The sequence below is a fragment of the Eulemur rufifrons genome, chromosome 11, assembly GCF_041146395.1.
Source record: "Eulemur rufifrons isolate Redbay chromosome 11, OSU_ERuf_1, whole genome shotgun sequence".
Classification (NCBI taxonomy): domain Eukaryota; kingdom Metazoa; phylum Chordata; class Mammalia; order Primates; family Lemuridae; genus Eulemur; species Eulemur rufifrons.
The window spans coordinates 5200130-5213740 of NC_090993.1; the positions used below are offsets into that span (position 1 = coordinate 5200130).

Genomic DNA, 13611 nt, shown 5'->3' on the forward strand with positions numbered 1-13611 from the left:
GTGTTTTTAGTTTGACAGTCCCTGGGTATAGCCTAGATTCCCTTAAGGGGCACGTAAAAGGAGACTCGGTGAAACCTAGAACTGTGATTACATGTAACATGATCTTTTCTCCCTGCAGCTTTGGAGAGCGGTGCTGGTAAGAAACCGTTGCAGCTCCCTAACTGCTAACACACAGAGGTTTTGTTCATAAAGTCCACAGTAGTACCATTCGTTAGCAATTGTCTTCCCACTTGCCACCTTGCTCTATAAAACAGAATGGAGTTATTTTTTTTTTAGAACAAATCAGCACTTAGAAAGGCAAAATGTTCCATTTTCTACAAACAGCTGCAGTAACATGCCAGATTGTCCTCACTGGTGTTAATTAATTGAACAGATTTTGGAACGTGTCGTCTTTCGTTATATCCATTAATGGTCCTCTGCCTTCCTCTTACAGAAAAAGAGATTTTCTTTGAGATCTGGTAGCTCTTACTGCCATATAATTACATTTGTTAAATGCTCTAAGAAAAATAGGCAACCGATGCTCCTTGGATCTATGGCTTCAGATGTAACGTGTAGGGTTAATCCTTTAGTTTTCTTTTTCCAGATGTTTTTTTTGTTTGTTTGTTTTTTTAAACATAGTTCATGTTCATTATCATCTTTGAACCCTATGAACGTCCTTTGCTAGCAGGAACTGACCTGTATAGGCTGACTTTGGGGCGACAGGCTCTGACTCCGCGGCAGCTGCCACCTCCCCCAGCCCCCTCCCCGTGCAGCCCCCGCCCGGGCTGGCAGCTCCTTTTCAGGCGGTGATCAGATATTTGCACCTCGCTGTTACCACGCCTGACAGCAGAAGGGAGCCAGAGTGATCGAGGGTGATGGAGAGATCATCGGCTGTAAAGAATGTCAAGGTGTGGGGGCCTCGCAGGGTCATCTGTGCAATTTAGACTTCTTTATGTTCAGAACTGGGACGAATCTGTTACTGAAGTGACAGGGGAGAGCTCTCTCTCAGTTCTCAGCTGACATCCGGCAAGAGCGCCTGCTCCTCCAAAAGGAGGTCCGGCCCCTGCCCCTGTCGAGAGCCTGGCTCGCCCGGGCCCCAGGCTCCCGGCCCAGGGACCAACAGGGCCCAGGGACCAACAGGGCCCAGGGACCAACAGGGCCCAGGGACCAACAGGGCCCAGGGACCAACAGGGCCCAGGGCCCAGGGCAGCGTCTGTCCCGCAGCAGCTGAGGCAGGACGGCCCGGCTTTCCCACGCTGGCTGTCCCGGGCTCGCCGCACGTTTGCTGTGCAGAAACACTCGGCAAAACAAAGCTGTTAGTGGGGAAAACTGTTTCTCGGAAACGTGATTGACACGTGTCAGAATCCGAACGGCGGGATCTCAGCTGCCTTTTCTCTAGAGCGTCTTTGTGCTCAGAGATCCGCCTTCGCTCGTTGCCCAGCGCCTCCGTCTTCAGCGTCGCTAAAGATACCCGCTGAGGGTCTTTATCTGAGATGCACGTGGCTTGCTCGGCCCAAACGCTGGAACCGGTACTTTCTAAGGAGGCCGAGGGAGAGGGGCCCTCAGCTGGGTGTCTGCCAGGGACCCGGGAGCCACACGGGTCTTGATGGGTGATGCCTGCCTAGAACAGGACACATCTGGTACACGGGGGGTCAGAAAGTTTCGGGAATGGCTCCTTGATCCCGTTTCTTAGAACCTTCTGCGTTAGGAATGAAATACTAAAAAGAACAGTGAGGACAGGAAAGAAAAGAGACGCTGCTGCTGCTTCAGGCAAAGGGGAGGCAAAGCGTCCTGGTTGCTGGGTGACAGGTCAGCGCCTCCGTGCGGCGGGACCGGCCTGTGGACCTTGTTGCGCGACACTCAGCTGCTGCTCCCTGGAGAGGCTGGGGAATTACTGAATAAAAGCATTGGTGATTTGCTGCCAATGTGGATTAGAGGAAATGAGGTTTTTTTTTTTTTTTGGAAGAAAAAAAGGTTGAGTGTTTGAAGGACTCGTGTATTTTGATGGCAGGATGGCATAGGACGAAATGAGCTTAGAGCAGAGCAGGGGAGATTGGAAATGGACTGTCCCCCCTCCCCCCCCACCCCAGGAGACCGTGTGCCGAGGGCCACAGAGGCCACGTGCGTGCGGGTCACGTGACTGAACACGGCTGCGTGCAGGGAAGCGTGTGGTGACAGTGCGGGACCGTAGCCACTGAGCAGTCAGCAGAAGGGGGCACGTGATCATCCGCGACCTCTTAGGCGCGGGAGGACGGACGCGAAGGGACCCGCGCCTCGGTGGTCCGCGGCCTCCGTCGATGCTTCCAAACGCCCTCTCCCTGCGTGTTTCTTGATGCACCAGGACTTAGATGCTGACGTCTTTCCCGCCTTTTTTTTTTCCACTTAGTCTCCTTATTCTAGTTTAAAGTTTTATCAGAGGAAAATTGGGAACAGTGAGTAAAATCAGAAGTTAGATGTTGAATAAAGTTTCGTAGGAAGCTGTATTTTGTCATCACCCTAAAGCCCTGGGAAGAAAAAACACGCGCACTTGAAGTCGATTGATAAGGGAGACTATATAGACACTTTGGCTGCTGTAGGTTTCACTGACTTCTGTAATTTTGACATACTTGGTGTCATGAAATGGAATGAACAGTCATTGAAGATTATTCCTTTGCGTTAAAAAAAATCTGATGTCTTTAATAGTATTTTCCCCAGTGTCATTGAGCCTTGAAATTTTGATGTCTTGAAGATGATTTTATAGTATTGTTTCTTCACAGATCATGTGTTTATGAAAATCAGATGATTTTTGAAGTATAATTAGTATATGTTTTCTGATAAACACAGGTTTATGGGAGTTAATTGCCTCTGTGTTAATCTTTCCTATCTTTGGAGTTTAAAAAAAACAGACTTTTGCAGAAATAATGATGCAAAAAATAAGTATAAAATTAAAATAGCTGTTTCTCGCCCACAGATGATGAGGATGGTATGGACTGCATGGACAATGAGAGGCGACCGCATTTCCCTCAATTTTCCTACTCCGCAAGTGGACGAGAATAAGTCTCTTTCATTCTGCTACTTCACTGTCATCTTAGATTTGTTACTGAAAATGATTCCCGGACATCACCACCAGTCCTAGCTCTTACAGGTAGCAGGGGCACCTTCCGACATCCCGGACCGGCCCAGGGTCTTCACCCCTCACCACCTTTCACCCACATGAAAACAACACATATACGCAAACACACTCCGATTTTTGTTTTTGCATGAAATTGTATCTCAGTCTAAGGTCTCATGCTGTTGCTGCTACTGTCTTACTATTATAGCAACTTTAAGAAGTAATTTTACAATCTTTGGAAGTCATGAGCCCACCATTGTTCATTTGTGCACCAATAGTCATCTTTTGACCTTTTCGTTTCGGTTTTTCCCTAACAGTGAAGGCTAAATGAGATACACTGATTCTAGGTACATTTTTTAACTTTCTAGAAGATAAATCAAAAACTAATTAGACTAAGAAGATTTAGTTTATAATTCAGAACAAGCAATTGTGGAGGGGTGGTGATGTGCATATGCAAAGCTTTAGTAAAGCGTATCAGACCAAGGCATAATGTAGGCATAGATCACTAAGATTTGGCTGGAATTTATTAGGAAGCATTTGAGAGAAGGACTGAACAACTGTTGAGATACATATATATTTTCAATTCCTGGTGGATACTGCAGAGGAAGCCCGGTATCACAGGTGGACGTCGAGACTTCACGGGCGATCGTGGGCAAATGAACATTGTTCTGCCAAGAAACGAAGGTATATGCACAGTCAGAGTCACTTAAAGATGATACAGTTTGCGCCAGAGAGCATTTTTTCCCCTGTGCTTGGAAACCTTTTTCCTTCTTGATATTTATCACCTCTGATGGCTGAAGAATGTAGACAGGCATAACTTACGATCCTGCTTTTCACCAAAATTCGTACACCAAGGTAAACAGGTGTTTGCCTTATTTGTTTTAATTTTTTACTTTCAGTTCTATGTGAATTAGCTTTTAAAACTCAGATGTTAAAACTTTGAATGTCCTTTTACGATTTTGTTTATATTGCAGTAGTATTTATTTTTTAGTGATGAGAATTGTATGTCATGTTAGCAAATGCAGCTCCGACTTACATAAAATAGACTTAACTGCAGTTTCTTTTGACCCACGTGCAAGGAATGTACACGCTGATGAGAATCATGCACTTTTTCTCCTATGTAAAAAAAAAAAAAAAAATTGATAAGGCTCTGAAATGGTATATACGTTAGAATTTGGCTTTGGGAGAAGAGATGCTATCATTCAACCCCTTGGTGCTAAAAATGAGAAAATCCCCAACTACCCATGCCAAGGGGTTAATGAAACCAATTGATGTTGAGCAAAACTCATGTTTGCTCATTGGAGAATTGAAACGTAGCAACAGCCTGGCCACATAATGTAATGAAGAAAACTGAAACCTGAATATGATAAGAACTGAACTTTACTTGGCAAAATGAACACATCTTGAGTATTTAGGAAGCAGGCAGTAAAGGTTAAGAACCTGGTGTGTTTATGGTGATCATGGTACACTTATCACTGAATTAAGCCATCAGGGAAAAAAAACAAACAAAACAAAAAGAGAACACCTCCAGCTTTTCTTTTTCTGTATATACTCATGTCCCCAAATTCCAACATTTCTCACTGAAAGGGGACGTGTATGCAAACCTCATCTTTCTCCTTCATTAATGATGATCTTCAGATTAAACCCTTTGGTGCTAGGAGCTGACATTTTCCAAAGCAGTCTATGAAGTCCAAGGGGCCGGGGGGGCCATTCTTACGGCAAACAGGCCTCCCCGCTCCGTGGAGTGATCATGGAAATGTATTTTAGTTCAACTATCTGACAGCTCCCAAATGGAAGACTACAGCATGACGTAGTATTACGATTGCATTGTATGAAAGAGCAAGTGACTTTCTAAGTAGGATGAATCATATTCATACGCAGATGTCTTAGCCTCTTGACGCTGGAAGTGTGGATCTCTAGCTATGAAACCACTGCTGGCGGTGGGCAGGCCGCTGGGACTGACGGGGGTTAAAGGGCATTTTACTAAGGCAGCTAAGACATATTTAGACATAGATTTTGTCCTAATTTTTCATATTTCTACCTGAGTGAAGTTCATCCTTAGTACTGACTGGGAAGTTACAGTTAAATGGTAGTTCATTCTGACTCACACACATAGCTTACCTTTTTTTTTTTTTTTCCCCACTTGGAATTATGTTGAATGTTTCACTGACAAGAAAGTAGGCTAGAAGGTATGTCTTTTAAGTTGTCTTGCATCCATTATATCAGAAACTGGTGAGAGGAAGAGGAGAAAGCTGAGACTGGCTGATGTTCAGAGCACTTACTCCTTCAGAGAGAGCAGGACCGTACACTAAGCACATAGCTTTCTGTTGTTTTGGTTTTTCCCCCAAATCTTAAGGTGATTTCCATGACCTTGGCCAAGGACACTTCCTAAAGATTAATGACCAGCACTGACGGTGCCCCCAGGCTGGCCACTCCTCACAGCTGGCGCCCAGCCCCCCGCCATGCCCGGGGCTCAGTCACCTCTCCCCTGCGGGACGCAGTTGGTATCACACAGGTGTTTTCTTGGCTTCGATTTTGAGAATCCCTTTCTTTCACTCTCAGATCTGTCAGCTAACACGGAGGAACAGTAGAGAGACAGACGTGTGCAGAGAGGGAGATTTCTGAGACCTCCCTGGCGTTGCCCGTAGCCGTAGTTCTGGGTTCTGGCAGGTGGAACGGCCTGGAAGCCGGAATCGTTGTGCGAGAATGCAGTTCAGACCCTGGGGACTCCAGCTGGCGCTGTCGTGAGGTTTGAACTCTTGTCATGAGGCAGCCATCTTGGAGGACATTGGCCATCTCTGCTTGGATGGTTGGCAGGGTCGCTCTCAGCTTTGCTTTCTACACTAATTACGTAGCATTATTCCAGTATTGTTTTCCATTTCCCATACCTGATCTCCGGCTTCTTACAGCTGACTGTTCTTGCAGGGGCCACTTGCTTCTCCTAGAGTACAAAGGTAAGGGCCTTCCTTACTAACTGCAGGGTCTATATATTACACCTCAATGTACACACTTTGCTGCTACTGTTTGTACTGTCTACAGTAGAATTTCCTTATCTTGCTCCTGGTAGTGCATTACAGGCAAGCATGAAATGTAAAGTATTTATTTAAATAAAAAGAAAAACCTCTAAATTGGTAATTGAATTACCTCCCTTGTAGCTTTATAGTTTGTGACATTTCTTGACCTTGCTAGTTCTTTCATTAGATCCATGCAAGATCTAGTCATCTGGTTAAGGATTTTAAGCAGACGCAAATATGAACCCAAGAAACTGTATTACTATTACTGTTGGTCATACTAAAACTGTTTATTTCCTTAAGTATATGACCCACAAGGATGTGAAATAACTACAAGAAACTGTTTTTGTACACTGTACATCCTTAGTATTTTTACACGTATATGATAGGGGTGCACATTATTTTCCTTCGTACAGACAGCTTAAATAAAGCACTATGTCAATCTCCTACTTCTCTGTTTGTTGTTGTTGGCTGTGGTTCTGTAGTCTCAGAAAATTACTCTTTTCTGAAAAAAACAAATTTTTAATAGCCCCACCTGGCATTAATCTACCCTGTATAAAATGTGATAGGAAAATCTGTAAACTCCTTAGAGCTCAAAACACACACGGGATTATTTTTACGTCCATAAAATGGAAACCGTGCAGTTGTGCAAACTCTGATGAAAGGCCCCTTCCATGGGGGAGACGTCTCGCTCCCCTCTCGGCACTGGGTTCAGGACAGATCTGTGAAGCCAGGCACGGAGTAGGTCTCGGGCCTTGGCGATCGTTCAATCTGATGATCTTTACAACAAACGGTTTGGACCCGGAATTCTTAAGGAGTGTAGGTCGTCATCAATGTCTTCCTGATAATGTGCTGCTCTGCGTACTTCCTTTCCTAGAGTGTATTTTTAACACTTCGTGGCAAATTAACAAACTTAGACACAGGTGATAGAGAGGAGGAGGGCTGGACTGAATCTGGTTTGTGTGGAATCATTTTGGATGGGGCCTTTCTCTGATTTTACCTCATAAAGCTACTGTTGTAGAAACTGGGCTTTGCGCCTATGACTAAGCCAGACAGAGGAATGGCTTTTGGGACCAGAGTTAGTCGAGCGTGTACACGTGTGTCACACAGCCAAATCTGAGGGCATTCTCCCATGTGCTCTTCTCTCAAAACCACTGGGCTTGGCAGATCCAGGAGGCGAAAATAAAGTGACCTCTATAATTCTTTAAAGGTGCTATTTTTAGAATATCGTATAATTTATTCACAGGATACCTAAAACAGAATTAAGGACAAGTAAAATCTGATGTGACAGCCTTTATGTCTAGCACATTTGACAAAATCAAAAACTTTCTGAATCTGAGTAGAAGTTCTACTATTTCAGGCTTGAACCTTTTACATGCTCACGAGACTTGAGTGGTCTCTCGTGTGTGTCTCGTGTCACCGCCTCCAAAGCCTGTTCCGCATCGATTCGGAGGCAAGGCTGAACACACGGTGACCTTCGATCTGTGTTGAGATGATCATGGCCAGGGTCGCTGGCCGGGAGAACAGCCGAAGGTCAGGGACTTGTCCAGCTGCAGCCTGGCCTTCAGTGTTCATTGTCATTCTCAAGTACAACACAAAACTTTCAGTGTCCATTTTTATTACTTTAAAGCATTTGAGGGCTTAACTGTGTATAGTAGAAATACTATTTTAGACTAAAATACTGATCTGTGTACAGGTATTTGATATACTCTAAGTAAATTTTCTAATTTCACTAAGTATGTTTTTAGGCTCCTCTCAAATCCTGCAGACTGAAGAAAAAAACCTGACACCACCAAGCCAAAGATGCTTTTTTTTTTTTTTTTTGTCTGTTTTTGTTTGTTAACAGAATGGAAAGAATAATGTGTAGCGCTTCCTGGTGTCTCCTGATTGTACACAAATTGGTAAGATGCTAAATAACAATGGAGTCTTATAGGATGTTGATTAAAGGCAAATAAAGCTGAAAGATGCTATCTAGCTCAGAAAAGAGAAAGAAAAATGAATGGCAGGGAAAAATTTCCTCCTTAAGACACTTTGGCCTAGTTAAAATATGTGCCTTTTCAGTGTGTTCTGTTCATCACTACAAGGTATCAAGGAAACATTACAATTCAAGTCTTTAAAAACTTCATTTATTGAAATTCATGTGTACCACCTAGCATACAAACGAGCAGATTTAGAAACATAGTAACTTCGAGCCATTTCTGAAAACACACACCAGGAGCTCTCCTCATCTGGTGTCAGACTCCAGCTCCAGCCCGTCCTCGGTGCCGGGACACACATGGAGATGAGGAACAGCCCCACTGCAGTCTGAGGTGGTGTCACCCTGGGAAGGTCGCGGTGCATTGTGGCATATCAAGTATAAATCAGATGAATGTAAATATCTCTTTGTAAATCATTTATTTCACTCTGTTCCATCCAGGTCAGCAATCAGATTGTGGCATGCTGGGTAACTGGAAAAAAATGATAATAAAAAAGTAAGTTTAAATAGATCATGTTCTTCAATGTGATTTTTCTTCTCATTGCTCATTTAGTTACCTTTTATGACTAAATTTTTGGAGACAAAGTTTCCCTTGCTAAAAATGTGGAAATGACATGTAACCCATCGTAGGAAAGGCTGTGCCTTATTTTGCCCAGACATCAAAGCCCTTGTCACAACGAATATAAGGCTGTTTTAATGCTTTAATGTGAAAACAATGTGTAATCAGACATCTGTGTGCCTCTTCAATCAGGACAGTCTGACGTTAGGACGTGGCCAGAGAGCTGTCTCGTCCACCGTCCAGGAAGGGGGACACTGACTTGTGCCAGAATCCGCTTACGGAAAATTCATACGACCTTATGGTGGGCAGGAAAACCTAGAACAAAACAGGTGTTAGGCCAAGTGTGGGCAGATGACTAAAACACAGTCCTCGCCCTCTAGGAGTGTAAAGGCCAGAGAAGAGCCAAGGTGTTATTTTCCAAATCCCAGTTTTCACGTCAGCAGGTAAACCAGAGTGTGGTGTAGGGCCAGGGTCCGGTCTGGTCACTGTTTAGCAAGGAACCGTCTTCACGAAAGAGAAGAGAACCTGGCGCTCCCCGTGCAGACCTGCTAGGCTGGACTCCAAGGAGGGCTCTTGTCAACCCAACTGGAGCCACGTTTACTTGCTGAGATTTCCAAGACAGGACAATGAGTGAAACCAAAATCAGAATTCACACAAGAGAAATACATCAATCTGTTGCCTTTTTTTTAAAAGTGAGAAAAGGTAATGTTTACATTTCAAGTAGATTTCCCTGGTGTGTGAGAGACGCTGATGACTTTAATGGACAGGTCTGTGAGTACTAAATGGTTTCGCCAGGGTAACGAAAGCATCGTGTATACGCAGCCTGACCTCACGCGGAATGCAGGTGGGGGCTGCAGTAGGAGGCTGCCCTCCATCCTGAGTAAGCTCGGGGTTCCATGTGCACAGCCCTAAGGGTGGGCCACAGCAGGTCTACTCGCCCTGGAGCCCTGCCCTTGCAGCAGGGGCTTCCTTCTGTCCTCACTAGAATACCCCCAGCGCAGAGGCTGCCACCCACTCAAAGTCACCATCAACTGTAGGTTTCCACCTAGACCTGACCTGCCTTCCCGTCTTTTTTCCCCTTAATTTCAGCATATTATGGAGGTATAAATGTTTAGGTTACGTATACTGCCCTTGCCCCACCCGAGTCAGAGCTTCAAGTGTGTCCACCCCCAGATGGTGCGCATCACACTCATTATGTGTGTATATACCCATCCCTTCCTCTTCCCTCCCATCTGCCTGACACCTGATGAATGTTATTCCTATATGTGCCCTTAGGTGTTGATCAGGTCATACCAATTTGATGGTGAGTACATGTGGTGCTTATTTTTCCATTCTTGTGATACTTAGTAGAATGGGCTCCAGCTCTATCCAGGATAATACAAGAGGTGCTCGATCACCATTGTTTTCTGTGGCTGAATAGTAAGTACTCCATGGTATACATATACCACATTTTATTAATCCACTCATGTATTGATGGGCACTTGCGTTGTTTCTGCATCTTTGCAATTGTGATTGTGCTGCTATAAACATTCGCGTGGAGATGTCTTTTTTATAGAATGTCTTTTGTTCTTTTGGGTTGATGCCCAGTAATGGGATTGCTGGATCAAATGGTAGGTCTACTTGTATCTCTTTGAGGTATCTCCATATTGCTTTCCACAGAGGTTGTGCTAGTTTGCAGTCCCACCAGCAGTGTATGAGTGTTCCTATCTCTCCACATCGCTGCCAACATTTATTGTGTTGGGACTTTTTTGATAAAGGCCATTCTCACTTGGGATAAGTGGTATCTCGTGGTTTTGATTTGCATTTCCCTAAGGATTAGAGATGTTGAGCATTTTTTCATGTTTGTTGGCCATTAGTCTATCTACTTTTGAAAAGTTGCTGTTCATGTCCTTTACCCATTTTTTGATAAGAAAATCATCATGAAAAAAAATCAAACAATCCTAGTTCTATATAGATTCTGGTTATCCCTTTATCAGATGTGTAATATGTGAATATTTTCTCCAATTCTGTAGGTTGTCTGTTTGCTCTCATGATAGTTTCTTTGGCTGTGCAGAAGCTTTTTAATTTGATCAGGTCCCATTTATTTTTATTGTTGCTGTGATTGCCTTTGGGGTCGTCTTCATAAATTCTTTGCCTAGGCCAACGTCTAGAAGAGCTTTGCCAACATTTTCTTCTAGAATTCTTAGTTTCATGCCTTAGGTTTAAATCTGTTATCCACTGTGAGTTGATTTTTGTGAGAGGTGCAGATCCTGTTTCAGTCTTCTACATGTGGCTATCCAGTTTTCCCAGCACCATTTATTGAATAAGCATTCTTTTCCCCAGTGTATGTTTTTGTCTGCTTTGTCAACTATTAGATAGCTATACGAGGATGGTTTTATATCTGGGTTCTCAGTTCTGTTCCCATTGGTCTATGTCCCTGTTCTTGTGCCAGTACCATGCTGTTTTAGTTACTATAGCCTTGTAGTATGGTTTGAAGTCTGGTAAATTGATGCCTCCCCATTTGTTCTTTTGGCCTAAGATTGCTTTTGCTATACGGGATCTTCTCTGGTTCCATATGAAGCGTAAAATTATTTTTTCTGTATCTGTGAAAATGATATTGGTGTTTTAATAGGGATTGCATTGAATCTGTAGATCACTTTGGGTAGTATAGAGATTTTAACAATGTTGATTCTGCCAACCCATGAGCATAGTATGGTTTTCCACCTGTTTACGCCCTCTGCTATTTCTTCCTCAGTGTTTCATAGTTCTCCCTATAGAGGTCTTTTACCTGCTTAAATATATTCCTGGGTACTGTATTTTCTTTGTTGCTATTGTGAAGGGTATTGAGTCTTTGATTTGGTTCTGAACAGTTTGACTGCTGTTGGTGTATAGGAATGCTATTTATTTCGTACAATGAGTTTGTAACTTGAGACTTTGCTGCATTTATCAATTCCAGTAGTCTCATGGCAGAATCTTTGGGGTTTCCTAGGCATAAGTTCATATCATCAGCAATGAGAGATAGTTTGACCTCTTCGGCCCCCATTTGGATGCCCTTGATTTGCTTCTCTTGTCTGACTGCTCTGGCTAGGATTTTCAGCACTATATTGAATAGAAGCAGTGATAGAGGGCAACCTTGTCTGGTTCCAGTTCTAAGTGGAAATGCTTTCAATTTTTCCCCATTCAGTATGATGCTGGCCATGGGTTTGTCATATATGGCTTATATCATTTTTAGATAAGCCCCGTCTATGCCTATTTTGTTAAGCATTCTTATCATAAAAGGGTGCTGTATTTTGTCGAATGCTTTTCCTGCATCTATTGAGAGGATCATATGGTCTTTGTTTTTGCTTCTGTTTATGTGTGAATTACATTTATGGTTTTGCGTATGTTGAACCCTCCCTGCATCTCTGGGATGAGGCCCACTTGGTCATGATGGATTATTTTTTTGATAAGCACTTGAATTTAGTTTGCTAGGATTTTGTTAAGAATTTTTGCATCTATATTTACAAGGGTATTGGTCTGTAGTTTTCTTGCATCCTTTCCTGGTTTTGGTATCAGGGTTCTGTTGGCTTCATAAAATGGGTTGAGGAGAATTCCTTCCTTCTCGATGTTGTGGAATAATTTCTGCAGGATAGGCACCAGTTCTTTGTATGTCTGGTAAAATTCGGGTGTGAAGCCATCTGGTCTGGGACTTGTCTTTTTGGGAAGGTTTTTTATTGCTGTTTCAATTTCAGTACTTGATATTGGTCTGTTCAGGAATTCTGTTTCTTCCTGATTGATCCTAGGGAGGCTGTGTGTTTCTAAGAATTTATCCATTTCCTCCACATTTTCCAGTTTATGTGCATAAAAGTTTTTACAGTATTCATAGATGATATTTTGTCTCTCTGTGGCATCAGTTGTAATTTCTCCTTTTTTAGTCCTGATAGCCTATTAGAGTTGTTTCTTTCCTGCTTTTTGTTAATCTAGTCAAAGGGGTGTCAATTTTATTTTTTCAAAGAACCAACTTTTTATTAATCTGCTGTATAGTTTTGTTGTTGTTGTTGTCAATATCATTTAGTTCTGCTCTGATCTTATTTATTTCACTTCTGCTGGGTTTGGGGTCAGTCTGTTCATCCTTTTCCAGTTCTCTGAGATGATTCATTAGATTGTTTATTTGTGATCTTTCTGTCTTTTGGATGTAGGAATTTATGGAAATTTTCCTCTCAGGACTGCTTTAGCTGTGTCCCACAGATTTTGATAACTTGTGTCTCCTCTGTCATTTAATTGAGATTTCTATCTTGATCTCCTTGTTAATGAAATAATTGTTTAGCAGAAGGTTGTTTAATCTCTACACAAAGTTGTGGAAACTAGAGTTTCTGTTGGAGTTGATTTCTAACTTTATACCACCATGCATTTCTCTGACCACAGTGGAATAATTTCTATTCTTTAAAATTTTTTGAGACATGCTTTGTGTTCTAGGGATATGGTCAATCTTAGAGAATGTCCCATGAGCTGATGACAAAAATGTATATTCAGTGGTTTTTGAGTAGAATGTTCTGTAAACGTCAGGCCCATTTGTTCTAGAGTTCTGTTTAAGTCCATCGTTTGTTAGTTTTCTGTTTCCAGGATCTGTCCTGTGCTGTGAGAGGGATGTTAAAGTCTCCGGCTATTAGGGTGTTGCTGTTTATCATTTTGTTTAGATGAAGTAGGATTTGCTTTTTGAATCTGAGTGCACCTGGGTTGGGTGCATAAATATTTAGAATTGTTACTTCTTCTTGTGGAACTATACCCTTCACCATTTTATAGTGACCGTCTTTGTCTTTTATTACTTTTCAGATAACTTAGTCTTTAAATCAACAAATCAAAACCACCATGCCAGCCTTGTTTTCACTTCTGTTTTCTTGAAATATTTGTTTTCTACCCCTTCACGTTGAGTCTAAATGCATCCTTGCAGGTTAGATGTGCTTCCTGAAGACAGCAGATACTTGGCTTGTGTGTATTTATCCATTTTGCCAGCCTATGTCTCTTTAGTGGGCAGTTC

General features: G+C 42.7%; 2 protein-coding genes across 6 annotated transcripts in view; one reads left to right on the plus strand and one right to left on the minus strand.

Moving 5' to 3' along the window:
• AKT3 (AKT serine/threonine kinase 3) overlaps positions 1-8565 on the plus strand; it is a 234091-nt gene extending 225526 nt beyond the window's left edge. For 2 of the 3 annotated variants that reach the window (XM_069484547.1, XM_069484548.1), the window contains exon 14: positions 2930-8151. In XM_069484547.1, the coding sequence (XP_069340648.1) occupies positions 2930-3015 (86 nt within the window). In that variant the 3' untranslated portion in view covers positions 3016-8151. Of the gene's footprint in view, positions 1-2929; positions 8152-8497 lie in introns of those variants that run through there. The other variant, XM_069484549.1, reaches the window with a different exon arrangement.
• SDCCAG8 (SHH signaling and ciliogenesis regulator SDCCAG8) overlaps positions 8477-13611 on the minus strand; it is a 202155-nt gene continuing 197020 nt past the window's right edge. For all 3 annotated transcript variants that reach the window (XM_069484544.1, XM_069484546.1, XM_069484545.1), the window contains one exon: positions 8477-8528. In XM_069484544.1, coding sequence (XP_069340645.1) covers positions 8499-8528 — 30 coding nt within the window. In that variant the 3' untranslated portion in view covers positions 8477-8498. The remainder of the gene's footprint in view (positions 8529-13611) is intronic.